General features: G+C 53.6%; 1 protein-coding gene across 1 annotated transcript; it reads right to left on the minus strand.

Moving 5' to 3' along the window:
• Positions 1–609: 609 nt before the first annotated feature.
• Positions 610–22,516, minus strand: VIL1 (villin 1). The gene is made up of 20 exons (XM_014852532.3): positions 22,445–22,516; positions 18,002–18,087; positions 17,591–17,665; positions 16,590–16,786; positions 15,132–15,240; positions 14,856–14,966; positions 13,825–14,027; positions 13,651–13,729; positions 13,405–13,503; positions 12,567–12,720; positions 11,898–11,998; positions 11,671–11,808; positions 10,905–11,063; positions 9,680–9,859; positions 8,961–9,106; positions 8,068–8,212; positions 7,395–7,583; positions 5,803–5,871; positions 4,567–4,707; positions 610–818 (listed from the first exon to the last, which is right to left on the minus strand). The coding sequence occupies exons 2-20, from the start codon at positions 18,074–18,076 to the stop codon at positions 705–707; spliced, it is 2,484 nt and encodes an 827-aa protein (XP_014708018.3). The 5' UTR covers positions 18,077–18,087; positions 22,445–22,516; the 3' UTR covers positions 610–704.
• Positions 22,517–24,418: the final 1,902 nt, after the last annotated feature.

The raw sequence follows: 24,418 nt of genomic DNA on the forward strand, positions 1-24,418 counted from the left end.
TATTAAGAGCACGGTGGGCGGGGGGGGGGGGGGGGGGGGGGGGTTGAAATAGCATTTGCATTTCCTACTTGCCTTTAGGCCTCAAGCCTAGACCCAGCGGATACGTTACCGTTGCCCTCGCTGGGTACTGGTTAGCCAGTACAGTGAAACCACCTACTAGGGAGATCTCCTAGGCCATTCAGCTCCCTTTCCAAGAAGAGATCCCCTTTAACATATCCCGACAGGGCAGTGAGGAAGGCTTGTGTGGAAAGGAAAAGCCATCACTCTGGGAAGGATGTAAAACTGCAGAATGCTTCAACCTACCTGCCACAGATAAAACCGAGCCGTGATAAAGAAAAGCCCAGGAAAGGCTCCTCTCAGAACTCATGTTCTGTGCAGTGTTTGACTGCTCTTCTAAGAAGGGTAAGCTCTAGAACAGGATAGTTAAAAGTGATGCAACACCCCAGGCTAGGAACAATTGGGACCGCCTTGAGAGCTGAAATTGGGACCACAGGCGCCGTACGGAGGCGGCGTCTTTCTAGAGAAATAGGTAGGTGACTAAACAAAGTGACATTGCCGCTGCTGCTCACAGGTGCAACTGTAAAATTTCACTTCAATTAATTCCAGTAATTGTAATTCCAGTAGGATTAATTCCAGTAATAAAAACAAAAGGAAACTGCAATCAGGCAAGGGTTCTGCTTCAAGGCCACAGCTACCCCTGCTTCTCAAAATAGTCCCTTTTCTTTCTTGAGGCTTTGTTGCTTCCAACGAGGCAGGGAAGAGAAGGCAGCTGGAGTCATCCCCAAGGCGTCGGTGAAATCCTCCACGGACAGGTGCTCCTAAAAGAGAATAGGGGTAGAGGGCAAAGGTCACAGTCACCCAGGGTTTCCTTTGATGAGTCATAGAAGTGTGGTATGGAAAGCAAATGAGCAAATACAGGCAATGTTGGGAGAGCCAAGAAAGCAATGGGGTGGGGGGCCATTTTGAGGCTCGAGATTTGATCCCTGAATTTGGAACGCATGAAAAGCACCGGAACAGCGTGAGGTCGATTGAGCTTTTCTTTTGACCAGGGTCAAGTTCACACTAGCCCTGGAATAAGAATTAGGACATTTGACTTAGCTTGGTTAAGGAGTTGCTTCTCTTTCCAGGTCTTAGTTTTCCTCTATAAAATGGGAGAATTTCTTAAAGGCCAATTTTTGCACCTTCATAATGCTTTTATGGGGATGAAAATACTACTATACATGAAAGAGCATGGGAAACAAGGTATCTTGTTCATCTGTCTTCACTTATCAAACAGTGACCCTCAGCTAGGGGACCCTTTTTCCCATAAGCCTGGCCCAGAGAGTAAGCGGATGAGCGGTAGAAGGCCATCTGCCCAAGTCTGACAGTGTAAAGACTACGCTGCTGCTGTTAGCACAGGAGACAGCGCTCTTCCAGCAAGCGCCCACCATCCCCGCGAGGCGCTCTCTCCTGGGGACTCCCTTGCTTTGGATCGAGTTAGCAGGCTGGCCGCAAGGGAAGTAGGGCGCCCCCAGCGCTAACTGACAGAGCCAGCAGCAGTCTCACTTAGGGGTACTGCTGTAGCACTCTGAGGCGGATTCGAATACTCCCATTTTCAGGCAATGAAGCTAAAGTTCAGGGGAGTTAGGGTCATCTGATTCCATTCCGTGCTCCACCGCACCACCTGCCCCGCTTCCTTGAGTGATTTTGGGGATACTGTAAAGGCTTCTGTTATCTTTCCCTCCCCTACTTGTAAAGTATGCTATTGTGCTTACAGATGTCTGAATGTTCCCATTATAGACATCTTCATCCCTCTTGGCTTACAGGTTTGTTCCTGGTTGAAAGGCAACCTGCTAAACCTCGTCAGTCTTATATTCCACTGTATCACCTGGATTATTCTGTAGAAGCAGATTTTGCTTAGAGCTGGTGGCAGGTGGCAGCAGAGGTACAAGCAGCTGAGGGGAGGGGAAAGATTCTAAGAGGAGAAGCTAGGCAAGCCAAAGAACAAATTCAGAGTCAAATTTCACCTAGCTATTTTGAGTGGAAAACTAAATATTTGAATAAATGACTTGTACTGGCTTCTCTCGTCCTATGAATGATCTAGAAGATTAGATAGCACAATTCTACATTTTTACTCTTGGCTTGGAAACACAACCATGAGTCATCTTTCTAGGCCTTGGGTACCTTCAGCCATAAGATGAGAGGATTGCCTGAAATGACCTTTACTCCCAGCTAACGTGATATGATAGTGATACTGTTCAAGGCAAGCTAAATACCCTCGAGGCACACTCAAGTAAGAACCCCCAAACTAAAGTTTTATAAAACGGCATCTCCAAGCCTTCATCTCTGCTCCCCCAGGCACCAGGAATGGCCAGGGGGGTGGGATGACAGCTCTGGGTTTCTTTTCAATCTTACACTACTCTGCAGTGTGGAGTGGCCCTGGAGAGCATTTTGCTGACTTCCGCAGAGAGCCCTGAACTGAACAGCTCCTTGGGAAACTCCTGTAGGTGGATTTCCAGCTCAGGTGGGTCCCATGCCCCAGTTCTCTAACCTGTCATTCGATTTGCCTACCACCCCTGGGCATTCTCTCAAGGCTCCTGGGAGCCCTCCCCACTCCTCTAGGCAGGGCGGTAAAACACCTTGTTTTGGGAGAAGAGAGTACATATGAGTGATTTGGGCACCCATGGATGGGGAAGAGCTGCCTACTCCAAGTCTGGTGGTAGCATCCTGCTCTCCCACCAGGTCCCTCACAGGTGTGGCTGCAGTGTCCTTGGCCTGCAAGTGTCTTGGGGTGCCTTCCCTGGCCCAGCCAGCCTGGCTCCACAGCTTGGTCAAGACTTCTGGACTCTGAACCCCAGGCTAGATAGCAGGGACTGCCCATCCCAGTGGACTTGTATCTTTCCACTGGCCCTGTACTTGAACCCTGTGGTCCTGCCAGCTGATTATCAGCCTCACCCATACCCACATCCGCCTCTCTGTGGTTTACTCATTGGTGCACAAACACTAAGATTACCCTCTTTCTATTGCCTGCAGCCAGACCCACCACCCTACTGTTCGATGTCACTGGCTCCCCTTCCAAATTTGGAGCAGCCAGAGAGGTCTGTTCTCCCACCCTCCCCACTTGCCATCAAACCTACCACTCTCCTGCAAGAATGTACCCTACTCCCAGGATAAAAAATCGGCAACAACTGACTGAAAAAAAGATCTAAGACTTCCTAGGCTGCTTCTACCATGGTAGGGCTGTCTTGATTCTATTTATTCCATTCAAAATTAGCAATCCACTTGGCCTCCTGTCAATCATCTGGTTCAATAACATTGGCTGCCCTTCCCTTTCTATATGCCACACGATACAATGGTGACAGCGAGACTCAGAAGACTTGGTTTTGCTCTGACTTTGCTACTAATTGGTTATGTCACATTAGACAAGTCACTTCCCCTCTCTGGACCTGAGTTTTCTCAGGAGTAGAACAGGCAATGATAATAACAGCTGACATTTAGAGAGCACTTTCTCTGTGCCAGGGGCTGGGCAAATAATGATATCCATAATATTATGATGACAAATAATACATTAGGAGCATCCCAGTATTACAGTGAGGACACAGATGGGCAGATCTGGGAGAGAAATGCATGAAAGTGGCTCCAAAGTGAAGGGCAGGATGCAAATGCTCTGGGAACAACACACCTAGACATATGTGGGGCCCAAACCCCTAACAGACTTAGATGTTCTTGGAGAAATTGGGCACCTCTCCTCTGTAGATTCCTTAATTCATTTATAAGACTACTTTATGGTTTCTTTAGAGGGTAAGTTTTCTCTCAATACCACATCAAGCTAGATTTGCAGTCTATTTTGGATCTTCATGAAGTGGGAATGAACATTAGAAATGTGTTTTTAACAAGCTCTTCTTGTCAAACTCTCTCCCCTAATGTGATCCATGCAGACATTTCAACCTGGGTGTGTCCCGGCTGCCTCAAACCACATAGCCACCACTAACCTCACGATCATCCCCGTCTAAGTTCATTCTGACCCAGGGCTTTTTGTCTCAAGAATGACACAATTTTCTCCGCTGTCATACCCTTTATCCAGTAATTACCAAGTGTCATTGATTTTGCCTGCTAAATATTTCTCTAAACCATCTCCTCTCCACTTCCCCTGCTCCAGCTACCCAGGCTCCATCTCCCTCAGCCTGACAAGCTGCTGCTTTTGCCACCTTCCAGTCCATTCCTCACTGAGCAGCTATAGTGATCTTTTAACAGCGTAAACCTGACCGCCACTCCCTTGCTTCAACCATGATGGCTCCCCTCCCCTCTTAGGATAGGCAACACCATCCCTAATGTGGCGTGAAGGCACTGCTCAGTTCAGCCCCTGCCCCTCTGGCCAGCAGCCCCTCCCCAGCTCCGCCACCACCACCCTGCTGGTCGCCTTGCTGGTTCACTCCACGCTTTGCTTGTTCCTAGCCTCTGGGCTTCGTGTATGCTGTTCCCTTCTCCAGGAATAACTTGTTCTGCCTGAAGAGTTCCTGTTCACCTTTCAGAAGGAAGTCTCTGACTAAATCAGGTTCGTCGTCCTCCTCCTCAAGTCTCACCCACCTCCTTCCTGCTGGGGTCCACGCCCTCAGGGAGCTCCTCCGCAGTCTTGTTCATCAGCTGCTCCAGGGGAAAGATGGGGAGGGGCCCAGAACTGAGATTGCTGTTAGCTTTGAACACGTTCGGTTTAGGGTTTGTGATCTCCTAGGGAAGAAAAGGAAACCACTGTTACTTCAGCTGGTCTGTGGCTACCTCCCAGGCCGCCTGTCTCTCTGAAGTCAACACTGATCCTCAGGCACCTCCTTCAAGAAGCCTCCTGTGACCCCCATGCCCCACCTGCCCACATCCACATCCGTACACTCCTTATGAGAACTCAACACGTTGGATTGGACCCACGAGCTAAAGGATGGTGGTCTGTGCCCAACCAAAGCCCGTTGGAGCAAGATGACTATTTTGTTCTGTGACTTATGAACTTCCATGACTTCCCAGATGTTCGAGATCTACCTGGCACATTTATGACCCTCTTTGTCTTATCTGTTGTGAAGTTGTCATCTGTTAATTCACTTAACCTTGACCTCTCTATACTTTCCTGCCTGCACCGTCAGTCTACCAAGAAGGGTTTATTGAGCGCCACCGGGTTCTCAGCCTGCGAGTGGGGCCGAGGAGCCATATGTGTTATCTGCTGATTACCCCGGAGTGCTTGTGACATCGCTTTCACGTTGTGGGCACATTTCTGCTGAGTCTGCTTGGGCTTGTTTCATTTTCCCTATAAGCCTGTGAACTTCTTGAAGGAAAAGTTTTGCTTTCGTATTTCCATATCCCAGGGCTTTCTGTTAACTAATTGAAAGATCGAAGGAGATGCAGTTTTTCTACCTGGGGAAGGGATCCCCAGGGCGACAGCTGTAGAGAAATCATTATTTCTCAAAGTGGAGTCCACAGACTAGCGGTGTCGTTAAAAGCATGCACATTCCTAGGTCTCAACCCAATTCTACAAACCAGAATCTTTGGGAGTGGGACCTTGGACTCCTCATTTTAATAAGCTTCTACCCCCCAGTTCCCCATCACCCAGACTCTCATGCATAATAAAATTTGGGAACCACTTCACTAAGGAATGGAGGAAGCAAAAACAGCTAGAGGCATTGAAGTTAAACAGCAAGGAGAACTTCCATGAGAAGTGGGAGGAAAGGGTGGAAAGGAAGGCACAGGACACTGGCATCTTCTCTGGAGCTTTCTTGGCTCCCTCGGATCTGGCCATCGTCAGCCGGCCACTGCAGGGCCCAGCCACATGCCCGTACTCACAGCACTGATCTGGCTCCAGTCCCCCGAGTTTGAAAGCTCCGCCTTCAGCTCCTCATAGGATTTGGCGTTCTGCAAAGTAAGTAATAAATTAGGCCTGGGTCTCAGCAGAGGAAATGAAAGACCATTTTCCTTCAGGAGACGAAAGAAGGCTGGCCTGGGGCCTGGTGGTGACAAGGGGAACAGGGAGCTGAGGCAGAGGCTGGAGGAGGGTCCTTAAAAAGGAGCCTGAGTGGTGAGGATGGGCACAGATGGGGCTGACAGGCCAGAAGAGCCCCGGGCAGGGGGTTATTTGCCCCTGCTCAGTCCGACATGGGGAGGGAGACGACCGCGGTCTTTTCCCAGCCTCAGGCCAGTGCGAACGGCTACACGCAGCCTTGAGAACCCTGCCTACACTTTGTAGGCTCTGGGGCCTCAGGGGTCCTGGAGAACTGGGGGGCTCCTGTCCGATCCCTGAGGGGAACCCTGCCACAGACGAATGGAGGGAGTAAAGGGGCTTTGGCTCCAGGAGGACCCCATCTCCGTATCCCCAGGGCTTGGCACCCAGTGTGGCACGTCATGAGCCCCAGCTATGCTGAATGAATGAATGAATGAATGAATGAACAAGTGAGTACTCGAGTCTAGGAGAGAAGCCAGCTCAGGCCTGAGGTGAGGGAAGGGCCACCAGAGTTGGTGACTTGGGACACTGACATGAATTTAAGACGTTCTGGCATCTAGATTCGCAGCCTCGAGATTTGTTTGAATCCATCCTTGACTAAATTCAGCCCATCGATCACTGAATTTTTGTTTTCAATGTATTTGAGGCAGTTAATCTAAGCTCTCTGTCTCCCTGAACTCATCAGCTGGGCCAACTTAGCGCGCGCAAAGCCCCTGGCCAGCACCCGTCCCCATAGCCCTCCTCCTTCCAGCGGAACCCTTCGTGGGGCCCCGTTTTGAGGGCCTGCCCTCCGCTTCTATCTGAGGCCAGTTTAGGAAGCATCCCGTAGGAGCCTGACTCACTGTCACAGGGAAGACCATGGGTATGACCCATTTCACTTAGAATTTAGTGCCAAGAAGACATTTGTCTATCCTTCAGAACTGAGAAGTTTTCTTTCATCTGGCATGAGGATCCGCCAACGCTGTCCCATAGATGTTTCTTGGATGACGGAAATGTTTTTTTTTTTCTGTGCTGTCCAATATGGTAGCCACTAGCCATATGTGGCTGTTGAGCACTTAAATTGGGGCTAGTGAGAAACTGAATCTTTAATTTTGTTTAATTTTAATTAATTTAAATTTAAATAGCCAGTATGCTTCTTACCAATAATGTCCAACAGTTTTGAGCTGAATCTAGTGCACAAGCAAGATATTGTAATTAGACTGGGTTTTCGATAAATGTCCTTCCCTCTCGCTCACTAGGGGCTTAATGGCCTTACTGCAGCCTTACTTTTGATTCTAATCCCCCTCAAATATATCACAATCCCCCTTTAGAAATATATCACAGGCCATCTATCACAACGAGCAGACAAGCCTGGGTGTCCACCCCATCCTCGGGGTGTGCCATGGAGAAGCCACCTAGAGAAGGATGTGCTGGACCAGGGTGGGCTGGGGCCACTCACGCTCCACTTGAAGGGGTCCCAAGCCAGGAACCAGCCCGTGAAGGTGGGGGGCTCGTATCCCTGCTTCACCACGATGATGGGAGTTTCAAGGTCGCGGCCGCTGGGGTGGGTCTTGAGGTACTCCTGCGCCGTGGTGGCTGCGGCTCTCTTCTCCTCCTCATTGGCGTACTTCCCAATCCAGAAGAAGACCTGTGGAGGACCCCAGAGCCAGGTCAGTCCTTCCTGTCCTCCTGGCCCACAGGGCTCCACCTTCCACCTCGGTTCACCCAGGTGCAGATGTCCAACAGTGGAGCCTGACCTTGGGCAGCCCCCATCTGGCCTTGACTTCGTATCTTAGAAATGAGGAGGCTGGACGGATGCCCTCTACTTGGATATTATGCAAATGTGTGACTCCCAGCCTCTCCCGAGCCAAAGACCCTCAAAAACACTCCTCTGCCGCGCAAAATAAAGAGGACTTGGGAAGAAGATTACATCCAACCCACAGCCCCTCCAGGCACGGAACCCTCTACCTTCTTCCTTCTTTCTTAGGCTCCTGTTGTTCATGATGCTACCCCCAGGGAGAATGGATATGGGAATCAAGAAAATGCCCAACCTCACCTGTCTCTAAAGCCACTGTTTCTTGGCCCTGGGGATTGAGGTGGCAGGAAGGGAGGTTCCCAGGCCTCAGTCCTACCTGGTCCCAGACGTCTAGCAGGAACACGTCATCCTCTTCCAGGTCATCCTGACTGAAGTCAGGGATTTCTGTGGCCAAGAAGCGCCCGGTCTGGTTGGAGCATTCAAAGAGCCTGGGCGCGATGGCCAGGTTTTCTTCCTGTAGTCTGCAGGCCGGACAGAAGATTGTGTTGGCAGGAGGAAGGTGCGGGGAAAGGAAAAGCAAGGACACAGGACTCTGAGGGGCTCCGACATGGAAAGCCCATCTCCTGGGAAAATGCTCTTCCTTCAGATTGCACGAGAGGTCTCCCCTCCTCCCCAGAGGCCACGAATGCCCCAAGGGCGAAATTCCCACTGCCTTTCCAGGATGTGCATTCCAGTGGCTCTTCTACAGTCCTATTAGGAAGTTCTTTCTGATATCTTCCCTCTATCTCTCCTGCTGCTACTGCAGTCCACGCCTTTTTGCTTCTGAACTGAGGAATAGTGGATCCTGGATCTTCTTTAGAAGAAACATTTAAAGTGGGGTTTACAGCTGGTGATCCTCAGCATCCTGGTCTTGTGTCAGCACCAAAGAGTAGGCACTGGGTGGGCTCCGGCATTTTCTTCCCAAAGGGCAAAACTACAGCCCTGCCTCTCTCTTTGACCTGCCTCCTATGGCCATGAACACCCTTTGCCAGAGAAGCAGCCCCACCAGGCCCCAGGCTCCAGGAGTAGCACCCTGAGAAGCATGGACAGACCCCTGTGCCCAAGATGCTCCGAGGGCATGCACTGCCCCTGATTCGTCTTGTAGCCCTGGGGGCCTGGTGCCCAGCGTCCTCAATTCATGCCTGCTGCAAGGTCTGGGTCATGGGGGTGGAGGTGCCGGGGGGCTCTCCGGCCCGGAAGGTGAGCTGGAGCAGAGGGACCCGATGTTACCTCTTGGTGTTGGCATAGGGGGCCTTCCCGCCCAGGGCTATCCAGAAGTTGGCTGGCTCCTGCCCTTCCACCACCACTTGCTTCTCCGTCCGGGAGATGATGTCAGCCACCGTCTTGGCCATCTCTCGCTCATCCCCACTACAGCCCTGGGAAAAGGCGGGTGTCGGCTGTGCTGGCGAAAACCATCTCTAGTGCCCACCTACCCCACCCTTCTGCCACATTCGCTGGGCCAGAGCTGCCAGGTCTGAGAGGGCGCTCCTAGATCAGGACCCATGCACGTGACCAGGCAGAGACAGTTCTCTCATCTTCTCCTCTGTCCTCCATGCTCCAAAGAATGCCAGAGGAGACAAGAGGGTCTGCGTGCTCCTTACAGGGCAGGAGAAGGCTCCAAGAGGCTGCATCCTCATTACAGAGATGGATGGAGAGGCAGTGACAGGCAGCGGGGTGGTGAGTGAGAGCGTAAGACATACAGACAGACCAACCCTGGCACAGACAGGTGTGGGCAGAGACAAACAGAATGAGAGCGACTGACCCAGACACAGAGGCTGAGAGTCTGAGGATGGCCAGACCCAGGGCTGTGGAGGAGGCAGACGGGGCTAGCAAACGAGCGAGTGGGACCTATTCAGCCAAAGGCTCCCTCCCTGAGCCAGGTCCACTCTGAGGCTAGGGGAGCCCCAGGACCCGCTTGGGGAAGGGACGCTGCCGGGCCCGGCACACACCTTCCCATACCACAGGTAGCAGCAGGACGGGGTCTTGAGGATGAAGACGTCATTGGAGTTGAGGGACGTGGCCCGGGCTGGGACCTCAAAGGCCTTGGTGTTGCTGGCGCTGGTTCCCCGGACCTGGAACAGCCTTGTGGAGGGCACAGGCTCAGAGTTGTTAGCCCGGGAGGTGCCTCCCTGCAGGGTGCGGGAGAAGGCAGGGAGAGAGAGGCAGAGTGACTTAGCAAGGTTAGAAGACGATGGGGCATTGGAGGGACACAGAGAGCCAGAGAGGAAGAGAGGTTGGGTGGGGTCTGCCTGCCCCTCCAGGTTCTCTGATCCACCATCACCAGACTAGTCTTTCCAAAACGTTGCTTTGGTCATGGCACTCCCCTGCTCAAGAATCTGCTCCGGCTCCCCACTGCTTATAGACTAGAACCCGGGCCTCTGAGGGCCTCACATGACGAAGGTGCCGACAGCCTTTCCAGACTCGCTCTGCTCTCGCCAAACCCTCCAGTTTAGCTTCGCCAGTCTCCTCGCTGCTCCCACGGATCCCGTCCTCTGGGCCTTGTCCTTGCTGTGCCCCCTGCATGGCAGGCCCTCATCTCTCCTCTGCTGATGTCTTCAACTCCCACCTCAATGGCAAGACCTCCTCCCAACCCGCTTCCCACTGTGACTCTGTGCCTCCCCCAGATGCTGGAGTCACGCTCCTCCTTGAACTCGACTGGCACTTCCAGCCTTTAACCACACGGTGCCCCGGGCTGTGAGTTCCCTGCTCTGCTGTCAAGACGGTAAACAGTATTAGCCTGGCATTCTTCCCCCGCCTGGCGATCTGCAGAGGACTGGCTGTGTACTCAGGAGGTGCTCGACAAGCCGATGATGGTTTAAACGAGTGCAGGAGATGTCTATGTCACCGTGTTGGAAGGCACCAGGGCAATTTGGACAGGTCCATCGTTTAGGCAAATCTAGCCAATATAAATAAATTCTTTTTTCATGTAGAGGATCCGAGCGTTGGGTGTAGAGAGAAACAGTACTTGCACATGCTAAGTGCTCCTTACGTGTATTTTTGAAAGTACCGGATGGTTGTTTCTATTGCCAGTTCCACACAGATGATGGAGCCTCAAACAGTCCCGTCCTCTGAAGACTGGGCTTCACTCCCAGCCCACACCCCTTCCCCATCTCCAGGCCGCCCACCCCGCCTCACTCGTGGTCACTGACAGGCGCCCCAGTCCCGCAGCCGTACCTGGTAGACCACCATGCGTCCCTTGAAGATGGACATGAGGTGAGGTGGCTCCTTGCCCATCGTGACCCGGATCTGAACCGCCTCATCATTGTACTTCCGGTCCAGGATGACAGCTTGATAGGCCGAGGCTGCGATTTCATCCTGGCTGGCCTGGCTGCCCTGTGGACGAGCAGGACCGAAAGGGTGGGATGGGGTCAGCCTCTGATTCTGACCCCATCCCCAGCCTCAGCAACAGCTCCATCCCCAATTCTGACCTGACGCCAAAACCAACTGTCTTCCCCACCAAACCCCACCCTGGACACAGCCAAAAACCCACCCTGACCCAGACCTCAGTTCTTCCCAGCCCCACACTTAATCCTTTCCCAGCCCCCAACCCCGACCCACCTGCACCCCCAGCCTTGACCCTAACCCTTCTCTCCTTCTTACTGCACCTTCCTTGGGGAACACTGTTTCTACCACACCACTCACCCCCAGCACCCAAGCATCTCTCTGCTCCCTCACATCTGGACACAGAAACCAGAATGTGAAGGGAACGTGCAGGAGGCCATGGGAATTGGAAGGGAAACTCAGAGAGCCAAAAGGGCAAAGGGTTGTGAAAGGCAGTACTCAGTGTCAATGGGATCTCACAGCCAAGGCAGTCCCAAGATGGAACGGGGGTGAGCTCCCCATCACCAGAGGTATTCAACTCAAGGGTGATGGCCACTTGGCAGGGGTGTCATGGGAGCTGAGCTGGCTGTGCTCTGGATGGGGTGGGGCGGTGCCTGACCTGCCAGATGTACAGCAGGTAGTGTTTCTTCTCGCTGATGAGATAGGTATAGAGCAGCAGGTAGCAGTCACCTCCGTAGAAGTGGCCTACCCACTTGGAATCCACAGGCACCAGCTCCACGTTCTCAATGCGCCACACCTGGAGCCAGTAGCAGGCTAGCGTGAGGTCCAGGACAAGCTTTGCCAACCCCTCCCCGACCAGCACAGGCCTCCCTCCCATGACCTTACCTGCACCTCCCCACTCCCGTCATCCACCATCTTCTGCTGGGCAGCCACCTGAGGCTGGACATGCATGGACGTGGCGTCAAACTTCACCTGCTCCACCTTGGCTGGAGTGGGGGAGAATCATGACACCAACTGTCACCAGCTGAGGTCTCCCAGGTCCTCACCACAGCCCTGAGTGGCACTGACAACTCTTAGATCCATTTTACAGATGAGGAAACTGAGGCTACAGAGACCCAGTAGCTTACCCCAGGTCACACAGCTGGAGAGAGGCAGAACTATAATACAGACTGGATCTCCCTGACCCTAAGACTCACGCTTTACCAGGGCCCCCTCAGAGGAGCCAGGAGGGGGACAGCCCTTTTAGCCTTCCCCGGTGCCTTGCGCTGGGCTTGGCCACAGCAGCGCTGTCCAGCGAGAGACTGGAGCTGTTTGGCTCCCGGGGAGACCCGACCCCATTCCAAATGAAAGATTGTTCTCAGCTCCCTTTTTGTGACAACTCTTGAGTTTAGCCCTGTCTCCTGGTGTCCCCACCCCACCTGGGGAGCCCAGAGCCAGGGTAAGCATGCATGGAAGAGGCGTGTCTGGGAAGGAGGACGGGAGGCAGGTCTGGGTGCTCTCCTGGCCTCATTCCTGGCTCCTGCCCCACCCCACCCCGTCCAGGCCAGCCCTTACCCACAGAGCCCACGGTGTAGGTTTTGCCCAGGCCTGAGGTCCGGTTGGGCACTGTCCATTTCTGGAAGAGCTGCTGAAAGATGGCTGACTCGGCCCCATCATTCTGCACCTCCACCTGCGTGCTCTGTGGGTACTGCTTCGCTTTGATAAAGTTCTGGGAAGAGAAAGGAGGTGGCTGGGACTGGGTCCCTCCTGTAGCTGACACCTCCCAACGTAAGCCAAGGCCTGGCTCTCACTCCAACCAGACCCAACCACAAACCTACCCCTGGTCCCAAGCCCAAACTTGAACCCAACCCAAGACTCAATACTGAGCCCATACCTAAGCCCGCTCTGGCCCCAACCCCAAGGCCAAAAAGACCCCCAACTTGACACCATCTCATTTCTAACCCTGACCCTCAGCCCCCATCTCCAACCTTGAAACCAACCCCCAATCCAACATTGACCCCAAGCCAGTTAGGGTTACTGACTCCAGCCACGACATTGACCCCAAACTCTGACTCAGCCTTGGCCCCAAGCTGACCCTCTTGTAGGAAGGCCATTTCTCCCTCCTATCTCCCCATTTCTCCTTGCCGTCTCTGAACCAGGCTCGAGTGCAGCGACATGGCCACACAAATCCTGAGGAGGCCCTCTAGCTGACTGGTGGTCGGTTCCCATCACCAGAGAATCCTCAAGAGGGCCACAGACCAGACCCTCAGAACCCCCAGGCGGGTCGGTCCCGGAGCCTTCCCTGGCCTCTGCCTGGTGCATCGCCCGTGTCTGAGCCTGCTTCCTCTCGCTGCTCCATCTCTTTCCCTCCCTGCTCCTCACACTCTCCCGCCTCCCTGACCCCTGTACCCACCAGTGCCTGGCTCATGGCTTCCTTCTTCTCCTCGGCATTGGCGTTCTTGCCCTTCCACACGAAGATCTTCAGGCCCCCCTGGTCCAGGATATAGCAATCCTAGAGGCGCGAGAGAAAGACCCCGGGGGAGAGTCTGGCAGTGCTGGCGGTGCTGTGCTGGGCCCTGTCCCAGCCCCCTGGCATTGTTCTCGCTTCAGGGGACAGTGGGCAGGGAGCAGGGCGCTGGGGCCTACCAGAGCCTCTCACCTCGTGACTGAGCAGGTCTTGTGTGAGTGGCTGGGTGGCGATCTCTCTAACCACCATCTTTCCCTCTGAGTCAGACACGCTGCAGGACGAAGGCACAGCATGGAGAGGAGGGGTCTCGCACCCCTCAGCCAGGGCACCCTGCACCCAGGAAATCCCCCAGCACCAGGTACTCACTGGTATAGCTTGAGGTTGGCCTTGAGTGCCGGTTCCACCACCGTGTCAGGCACAGCGGCCTTCAGCTCCCTGCGCGTGCCCAGCACGTGGTTCATGATCTCCATCAGCTTTGGGGATGCCTTCTCGTTCTCCCCATCCACCACGCCCACGTAGGTCCGCCCGCCCCGCTCCTGGTCTCGGATCTCCTTGGCCAGGGTCATGCCCTGCAGGGAGGCCCCGGGTGACCCATGACAGTAGGGGACAAGCAGTGTCCATTACCCCAAACCACGTCGGGAGGCCCCAGCCCAGCCCACAGCAGCCCAGAGGGGTGGGCTGCCTGCCTGCTTTTCCCGTTTGATGGGGGGACCAGGCTGCTGGGGTGCATGTGAGGGAACCAGCGAAAGCCCATTGGAAAAGCAGGTCTCCTCGGTGGCGGGGGACTTGGGAGGACCTCTTGGTCCTTCAGTTCTGACATTGTTTGAAATTTATGATTTTACTTAACAGTGTTGGACAATAACTGAGCCCTGAAGATCACAGTACTCAGTCTCTTTGCCCAAGCTCCCTTGTGTATACACACACACACACACATGTGCACACAGCCTCATGTGGGCTTGCACACATATGTACAAACACACACACTCAGACAGCACAGTCTCTCACGTCCTCACACGTAGACACCCCCCCTCCCCAGGGGGAGCAGCCGTCTGGAGGCCAGAGCCAGGCAGGACTCTGCCATGTCCTTCACCACTGGGTCCCCAACGCTTGGCACAGCATCTGCCACACAGCAGGGACTCGTTAAATCTCAGGAGATTAGCCACAAGGACACACCCGCGAGCTCCAACGTGCACACCTCTTCCTACACACCAGACTCAGAGCCACCTTCAGGCACACCCTCCCCGGCAGGCAGAGGCGTGAGGCCCGGGGAAATGAGGCCGGGGGGGTGTGGCAGAAATCTGGCAAGTTTGACTTGAGGAGAGGCCAGGAGCTGGGCCGCAGGAGCAGGTGGGCGCAGGGCGGGCTTGCGGGGAGGGGCGGTGCTGGGCACGGCCTACCCTGAGTCTCTCCATGCGGTTACTCTCCGGCCCGTTCCACTGGATGATAAGCTTCCCCAGGTCCAGGAGGAAGACGTCCCCACGGTTGAAACTCTTCCAGGACATCTCCACCTGGAGAGCCGTGGGAGAAGTGCAGACCCCACTCAGGCCCCGTCCATCATCCATCATCTTCCCCCCGCCCCTTCCCTGCCCCTCACCCCTCCTTGGCCTCTGCCCTCCACCCAGGCTGGGAGGGGGGACAGGAGGCCATGCCCCAGGGCCCCAGCCGATGCCCACCTCTCCGGCCACCACGTTCCTCTTGCCCTTGACGTGCAGCAGCCGCTGGACCTCATAGGAATTGGTCTCCACTTTCTTCATGCCGGAAGACACACCCCCTTTTTGGATCCTGAGAAGAGAGGTGAGCTGAGCCAAGGGAGTGGGCTGGGAGGTGTGACAGTCCCTGCCCTCCCAGACTGTAGGTACCTGGCTGCCACTGGGGCCGTCTGAGGGCAGGGCTGGGATGAGGGTGAGGTGTGTGAGGCCCTCTCCCTCGGGGTCACGCAAGTGCAAGGTTGGTCTATTGCCTATCCACATGCCCTTCCTTGCAGTGAGTGCCTCCTTAAAGTCTGCACCTGGACCCCTCACTCTCCTCGCCCTCATCCCTGCCCCATGGAGAGGCAGGCAAAGACAGGAGCATGTGGGAGTAGAAACGAGGAAGACAGGACTGGACTCTGAGGGCAGGATTGAAGCGAAGGACAAGAGGGGAGAAGCCGTGGGCTGAATTGAGACCCCTCCCAAACTCCTATGTTGAAGCCCCCAGCCCCAGTGGGAGGGTATTTAGAGATGGGGCCTTTGGGAGGTAATAGATTTGATGACATTTAGATGACGTCATCAGGGTAGGGTCCTCATGGTGGGGTTATTGTCCTAATAAGAAGAGATCTGAGAGAGCTTGCCCAGCCTCTCCACCATGTGAGGACACAGGGAGAAGGTGGCCATCTACAGGCCAGGAAGAGAGCCCTCACCAGCAACTGAATCAGCTGGCAGCTCGATCTTGGACTTCCCAACCTCCAGAACTGAGATAATTAACTTCTGTTGTTTAAGACACTCAGTCTATGGTATTTTGTTAGGGCAGCCCAAGCAGACTAAGACAGGAGAGATGGCAGCTCAAATGCCCAAAGGAGTAGACTCCTGCTGTAAGTGTGGGAAGACATAAGGGAGGGGTGGGGACTGTGGCTAACTAGAGAGCTCCTGGCCTGTCCTATAGGTCAGTAGCAACTTGGCCCCTGACTATATGTTTCCATGGGAAAAGCCCAAAAGCCAGAACTTCAGACTTTTCAGGAAAAGCTGGAAATTGGGGCTTTTAGTGTGAAAGGCTTGCTTTAGAGGACAAAGGAGCAGTCATTTGCCCCTTGGCCAGAGTGGAGACTTAATGTGATGGCCTGGAGAGCCACCTTGGGCACTGAGCTCTCCCTGACACTCAAGTAGGGGGTGACTTGCAAAGATTCATGAGTTACAGAATTTCAGAAAGGCCTCTGTGACAGCCAAAGACTTACTCAGAGGGATGAAGACCAAGGACAGGGAAGCAGCAGAAATGGGAGTTAGGGAGTGGAACAGTCAAGAAAAATCGCCAAAAGCCCCTCATGGGCTCTCCCCATGGCCTCAGGCTCCCTTCCCAGCCCCAGGTCAGCCCCCAGCCTCGGGTGACCCTGCCCTGCCCTGGGCCCACTCCCCAGCCTGCAGCGCGTCCCTCCATACACAAGGCCCTGCTTGAAGTAGCCTCGGAAGGCCTCGCTCTCATTGCCCTGGACCTCGCGGTGCTGGACGGCCCGGCCCTTCAGGAAGTCGTCCATCTGCGTGGTGTAGATGGCAGCCGCCCCCTGCTCATCCAGGGACGAGGCCTGGCCGAGCCAGTAGTGGATGTCATAGGACAGGTTGTTGCCGGTCTTGTGGATCTGGGGAGAGGGCGTGTCCAGTTTACACGAGGCCCTGGGCTCCCACAGACCTCTCCCGCCCCTCCCTGCTTTTGCATGGTCTCCCACACACGTGGGGACTGGACCACAGGTGAGCCCTGAATCGTGACCCCAGCTCTGCCACAGACTCTGAGACGTGGGGCACGTGGCTGCCCCCTGGGTCTTGCTCACCTCATCTTGGAAATAACCTGGTTGGATTATAGCAGTGTTTCTCAAAATGGTGTGCATGGACCCTCAGAGGTCCATGAGGTGGTTGGGTGGGATACAAACAAATGTACATACGAAATGATTATGTAGATATTTTATAGCTACTTTCTGTGTGTGACACGGGACACACTGCTTTCCATTTATGGTAATGATATAGAGTTAAGTTTTTAAATAAATGGATTTAAATTTTAAAAGTGAGTCAGTATAAGGAAAAATACAAATGCGTTAATACTACAGGATACGGCAAGAACTGAAAAGGTGATGTGAAGATGACCGTGGATTTTGGAAAAGTGGACTCAAGGTAGGGTGACATCCCACCAGCTCGGAAGTCCCCCAAGACTGAAAATCCACAGGTCACCTCAGCCAGGAACGCCAGGGCCCCAGGGCAGGGAGAGCCTCTGACATCTCTGACCCTGCAGAGCCACCACCAGGCTGGGTGCCTGGGCACACCCAGTCAATGCCATCCCGGCATGAAGCCAGGCCAGCAGTCCCCACCCATCCCCAGCCTCAAGTTTCTTCCCTGACACTCCAGTGGGCTTTGCTGTCTGTTCAGCTTTCCCCCTGCCCAGCCCCACTCACAGCCAGGACAACGTAGCAGTCGCCTTCGAAGAAGTTGCCGTAAGTGTTGGAAGCAACAGGCACCATCTGCATGGCCTAGGGGGAGAAGGGAGTTCAGAGGGGCTGCCCTGGACCACCTAGGACCACCCCCAACCCCAGCTCCCTCCCTCCCTTAACCAAAGGAGAGTTGGAAGAGCAGAGAGCTGGGAGGAGAAGGGCATGAGGAAGCTGGCAAGAAGAATGTGTGTGAGAAGGGGAGGAGGAAAAGGAGCAGGGAGAGGAGAGGGGAGGCTGGCGCCTGTGGGCGGGTTACCAGGGCCTCGCACACTGGCAGGGCAGGACTGGAGGACAGAAAGAGTGACCCGAGGCCTCTTCCCTCCCTCGGTCCCTCCCAGGCCTGCAGAGCCACTCCACACGCAGTCTGGGCCTCACCTCGATCCTCCATATCTGAACCCCGGGGGTGGTGATGTTGAGGGAGCTTTTGACTTGGCTGCTCAGTTTGGTCATGGCGGATGAGCCTAGGGGAGAAGATACAGGAGCAAGGACTGAGGAGCTGGGAGCACCCTGGGTTTCAGGGGCTGTTCTCCCAGCCCGGCCCTAGGGCACTCCCAACAGTGCCAGGTGGCCAGGGCTCAGGGGCCTGGCCTCTAGCCTTCCCACCCAGCTCTGATCTTGTCACTGTCTTGCTCAAACACCCACTCTGACTCCCTGTCACCAACTGAATGAGCCCCCACTCCTTAGTCCGGCACTCAGGGCCCCTCTTTCTCTAGCCCCAAACAATTTTTCCTTCTGAAAATTTTTTCTCAAAGCCATGCTTGCTTAGAAAAAGAAAAATCATACAGAGGTTTTTAAAAAAAGAGCAACAAAGAATAAATAAGGACTGAAAAGTATATGCACTCAAAAGAATTGAAAAAACAGGTGTTCAAACAAAAACTTGTACATAAAGTTCATAGCAGCCCTATTCACAGCAGCCAAAAGGTGGAAATGACCCAATGTCCATTAACAGATGAGCGGTAAACAAAGGGCAGTATAGCCCCACAATGGAATATTATTCAGCCATAAAAAAAGAACAAAGTATGATTCATGCTGCAATGTGGATGAACCCTGAATACATTACGCTCAGTGAAAGAAGCCAGGCACAAAAGACCACACATTGTATGATTCCATTTATATGAAACATCCAGAATAGGTAAATCCATAGAGATAGCAAACAGATTCGAGGTTGTCAGAGGCTGGGAGGAGGGGGAAATGGGGAGTGACAGCTAGTACATGTGGAGTTTCCATTTGGGATGATGAGAAAATCCTGGAACTCGATAGTGGTGATGGTTGCGTAACATTGTGAAGGTGCTGTACGCCGCTGAATTGTACGCTTTAAGTAGTTAAAACGGTAAATCTTATGTGTATTTTATCACAATAAAAAAAAGTGTAGGTAGCAGTTTCCTGTTTCTTCCTAGCTACCCCCGAACACCCCTCAATCACTGTTCTGGTGGCCCACAAGATGTAGACCCAACAAGGATGGAGGCTGTGTTTGTCCAGTACTGAATCCCCAGCATCCAGCATTGTGACGGCAATTTGCTGAGTGGGTGGGTAGATGGATGGATGGATGGATGGATGGATGGATGGATGGATGGATAAATGGGTGGGTGGGTGGGTGGATGGGTGAGTAGAGGGAGGGAGGGAGGGATGGATGGGTGAGTCACTGAGTGAGTAGATGGGTGGATGGATGGATGGATGGATGGATAAATGGGTGGGCGGGTGGATGGGTGAGTGAGTAGAGGGAGGGAGGGAGGGATGGATGGATGGGTGAGTCAGTGAGTGAGTGGATGGATGGCGGATGGATGAATAAATGACAGAGCGAACCCTCCCACTGTGAACCACCCTCCACCAACTGCACTGGAGGAAACCTCCCCTCTCCAAGCTTCCCTTATAGTATCTTTTATGGCTCTTACTGTTTTGACCTTTAGCTGTCTTCTCCACTCCAGGAGCTCACCAGAATCACCCAGGGGGCATTTAAACAATACTGATGCCTCCTGCACAGGCCACATTCCCAGCAATTCTGATTTAATTAGGCCAGGGTGGGGCTGGAGCATAGGTACTTTATTTTCTGCCTTTTCGGAGGTAGGGCGTGGGTGCTTTTAAAACTCCCCAGCAATTCTGATACGAGCCAGAACAGAGAACCACTTGTCCCAATGATTCTCATCCCTGGTTTCCTGCCCCTCCTACCAGACTAGATGTCACCCCATTCCCCACCGAGCCTACCACGCAGCCTGGCACGGAGCTGCCCTCCACGAACGCTCCCTGAGCTGCTGAATAATGAATGAAAGGTCCCGTGGCCCCGTGGAGCAGGCCGCCGAGCACTGGCAGCCTGGAATCTTCCTAATCTCTCCTTGCACCTTGACTCTGAGTCACTTCTTGGAACAATGACCTGGCCTTTTACTGCTCCCTCAGCTGAGTCCTGAGGGTGACCTCTCTCCTTGGCATTCTGGAGTTGGGGGCAAAGTCTCCCTGCCCAGCCTCCAATTAGCACCCCCTCAAGCAGACACCAGGGCCACCTGCTCATCACCAGCGCTGGGCTTGTAGGAGTGCCTTGTGTCTGGTCCCGTTGGATGCCCTGTTGGCCATGGCCTCCTCCATGAGGAGTCTCTCAACCCATAGAAACCCCAGGGCTCCCAGAATTCTTGGTTCCATAGAACCAATTTGGTATTTCAATCACTACCTCTGTCTATACTGCCGTTTCTGCAGGACCCCTGGGCACTCAATAGCTGTATGAACATGGACCCTGTTTCTTCATCTCTGAGGTGGGGGTTTGACAAGATGTTCTCTAAAGTCCCACTAGGGACGTACTCTGATGCTAGGAGTGAACAGCAAGAGGAACAGAGGGTAGACAGCAGGAGGTGCTTCTTGCCCATCAGACAGGAGTTCAGGGGAGCAGAGACTTGAAAAGTCGGTGCTCTATTCCCAGGACAGAAATCAGGATTGGGGCCCTCCTGCAGCCTGAACAGGGGAAGGGGAGCCTCTTCTGGGCCAAGGGTGGGCAAGGGAATTCTGGGGAGGGTGGCTCTGAGAGGTGGACACCACGGATACCCACCAACTGCTCCTGCCCCGAACCATGTTGGTCAGAGCAGACGCTTCCAACCCCCAACCCTGGTGGGGCCTCCCCAGCTCTCCTCTCCCTCCTGAACTGCTTGGAGGAACGTGGGCCCTCACTCCCCACGCCACAGACAGCACAACACTGGGTTTGGATGTGCATTGTCTTCTCCCTCAACTTGAATTCACTGCCTCCCCTCCTCTGACTCCTGGTCCCCTCTCTTCTCTGTCCCCAACTCGAGGAAGGGCATCACCACCCCCAGACCCCAAAGTCAGCCATCTGTGCAACACCCTGCACCCTCCCTCTCCTGCCCTTTGTCCACCTGAACATCTCTCCAGTCTGTCCCACCCCCACCCCTACCCCTCTGCTCCCACAGTGCCTTCTAGTAATGCCAACCGGCTCACTGGCCCTAGCTCCACCCTGTTTCTCCCTCTCCGCATCCTTGCTTCTACTGTTCCCTTGACCGAATGCCCTCCCCACCTTTCTTCACTTGGCTAACACATGCTCTTCTAGACTCAATTTAGTTCTCATTTCTTCCAGGAGATCTTCCCAGAATCCTCAGTCTAGACGGGGGCCCTCCCTGAGGGGCCCAAGACATCCTGGAGCGATGCCTCTCTTGGCCCCCTGACCACTTGGTGATGAAAGGATCTGTTTATAAGTCTGAGGTCCCCGAGGCCAAGCACCTAGACGTGCTCATCTACACGGCCCCCAGTTCCTAGCACATGGTAGGTACTCAATAAATATTCATGAAGCTGAAAGACAGACGGTGGAATGGACGGGATGGACCCTCATGGGGCCCTGGAGGGAGTTAGGGCTCCTGCTCCCCCCAGGTCCCATCTTTCTTTTCTTAATTGCAGTTCTGTGGTCCTCCGGGTTCAGGCTCCAGAGAGCCTTGGGGTCATTGTCACTGTCACTGCTTTTAGTCCCCAGTCATGCAGTTCTGAGCTGGACAGGGATGTGGCAGTCCCTGAAACAAAGGACACCCTCCTGCTTCCTCAGAGCAGAGAGAGTGGACACTCCCCAGCCCCCAACCTGCAGACTCTGCCCCTCGTCGACCTGAGAATGCCTGAGCAGGCTTCCTGGGAAGGGGGCAGTCAGAGTGTCTCAAGATCCTGGTCTGGACTTGGCTCCCACCTCTCCTACCTGCCCCCTCTATTTCAGCTGGATGGGGCCACAGTGGCTGGTGAGGCCGAGGGGTTGGGTCCTGGGGGAAGAGAGATGGGCAGAGATGCATGCCGCCACCAGGCCCTGCCTTTGCCCATTCAGTCCCTGACAGCTGTGGCCCACACCCTTGGATCCCAGAGACCAGTGCCCCAAGGTCCCAGGAGTGTCAGGGGAATGGTGACACAAAGAAAGAAACCATTTCAGATGAAGAAGAAATGGGCAAAAAGATGGGGTAGGGGGATGGGAGGGAAAAGGTCAGGCTGACCAACTAGTCCCGGTTTGCCCAGGACTGTCAGGTTTGAAATCTAGAAGTCCAGTGTCTCCAGATTCTCCTCAATCCAAGGCAATCCAGGTGGTTGACACCTGAAGGAGGGTCGGGGCTGGGGGCAGGTGATGGTCTGAGGGAGCAGTTGTCTGGGGTGGAGCCTGCACAGTTCTTTCCTTGGATGCCCAGGAAGCCGCACTGGGCTCCCTGCTCTCCGGACTCCAGGGTGCAGGGTCTCTCCCTCACATCTGCTCCAAGGTGCTGCAGGAGGCCCCAGGCTGTCAGCAAGAAGCAGGGACCCTGTCCTGTCCCCTCCCACCACTGATGGGCCCTGTGTGTCCCCGCACGCTGGCCTTACCTGTCTGGGAGAGGCAGCTGCCACCTGGGAGATCTCAGGGAGTTGTGGCAAGCTGGCTGCTCAAGAGAGTGACCTTTGTCCCCACCACCCCTCCTCTAGGAACTGCCTTCACCATATAAGGGAAGATAGGGCCCCAGAGAGAGAGAGAGAATGGGTGAGGGGGTGGGGAAGCAGGTGCCCGCCAGGTCCCTTGGAGACCGGAGCCCAGCAACAGCCTGACAGCCAGAGCCGATGGGCCCCACCCTTGGCTCTCGAGTGAGCTCCCAGGGATGGGGTGCCCTCACTGCAGGTGGACAGCCTGCCAGGGAAGGTAGGCGCCTGGACCTTTCCTCCTCCCAACCCAGAAGAAGCTCAGCCATCCTCCCCCCTCCCCTGGGGGAATGGCTGCTGGGGCCCCTCCAAGACAGATGGGGCCCTGGCACCCCTAGAGGTCTCTTCTACTTGGCATGATGCTCGCTCAGAGTCAGCATAAGTGCTCTTCTCATTCCCCCCTTCAGGGGCACTAGCTCCACTTGGAGTTTTTATGAGCTGCCATAAACTGGTGCCTTTGGACTCTGCTCTGCCACTCTCTCCCAGATGCCAAGGCTTCCATTCTCACCCCTGGTCCTAGGGGGCCCCTCTCAGGCCGAGGAAGGAGTGTAGCCCTCTCAGGGCTCGGTCTCCCTCAGAAGTTGGCTTTGCCCACAAACTCAGCACCTTGGGCAGCTGTCCCCAACCTCCACCCTGCTCTCCGGTCCCCTCTGAACCGTGGTCCTCTGGAGGGTCAGGTGAAGCTGGCTGGACAAGGGCAGCTCCTCCTCCTGACCACACTTCCAAGCGTTCTGGAGACCAAATGCGTGAGTGTGCACACGTGTGCATGTGCATGCGTGTGAGTGTGCTCATGCACAGTCTGCCAAGAGGAGTAGACACACCGGAGTTATTTTGTTTTTAAAAATAACACCCTTTTTTGTGAAGAAAAAGAAGTATATATTCACTTGATCATCCAGACAGGCAAAAAGAAAAGAAAAAACTCATCTACGATTCCATTACAGAGGTAATCTACGGATGGTTTATTTTGGAGTATTTCTTTCAAGTCATTGTTCAGTCCACATGCTGTGCGTGTGTCCTATACGTATATAATCATCTGTCTATCTACACACACATACTTTTTACTTTTATATGTTATTTTGCAACTTCATTTTAATCGTCTCAAGGCAATCCATTAGATAGCATCGTTTATATAACTAATAGTTCATTATCAGACTTCCAAATTATATCCAACTATTTAATACTGCAAAGAATGTGGTGGTGAGTATTCCTATTGCTAACCTTGGCCGTTAGGTTGCAGCCATTTTTACTTCTGTAGGATAAACTCCTAAAAGTGGGATTGCTGGCTCAGAGATGTAAATAGCAAATTGCCTCCCAGAAGAGTCGCGTTAATTTATAGTGCCAGCTGCAGCCCAAGAAGAGACTGCCCTGTCTCCACTCTGCCCGCACTGGGCTCCAGCTTTTAAGGAAATCTGTCAGTTTGAATGTTGAAAAGAAAATCGTTATTGTGTTGATTTATAGTTCTTTGATTACCAGTAAGATAGACCATTTAAAAACAAAATTATTGGCTATGTCTTCCTTTGTGGGAGTTTTTAATTAATTTGTTGGACTTGTTTCTATATTTCACGTATTGAGGTTGGTAAGCTGCCTGTCATTTATGACATACTTTTCTCCATTTCGTTGCTTGTCTTTTAATTTAGCCTCAGGATTTTGGGGGACAACATGTTTTTAAAAATTATTTCAATTTCTTTATAATGATAAATGTCAAACATATAGAAAAGTAAAAATAATAGTGCAATAGCATAATAAACACCCGTGACTCAAGGATCAACATTTGCCCTATCTACCTGTATATATTTAGAAGTAAGTTGCAGATATCATGATACTTCAGCCCAAAATATTTAACTTATCACACATCTCCTACGAATGAGGACATTCTCCTTCATA

The sequence above is a fragment of the Equus asinus genome, chromosome 19 (assembly GCF_041296235.1).
Source record: "Equus asinus isolate D_3611 breed Donkey chromosome 19, EquAss-T2T_v2, whole genome shotgun sequence".
NCBI lineage: Eukaryota > Metazoa > Chordata > Mammalia > Perissodactyla > Equidae > Equus > Equus asinus.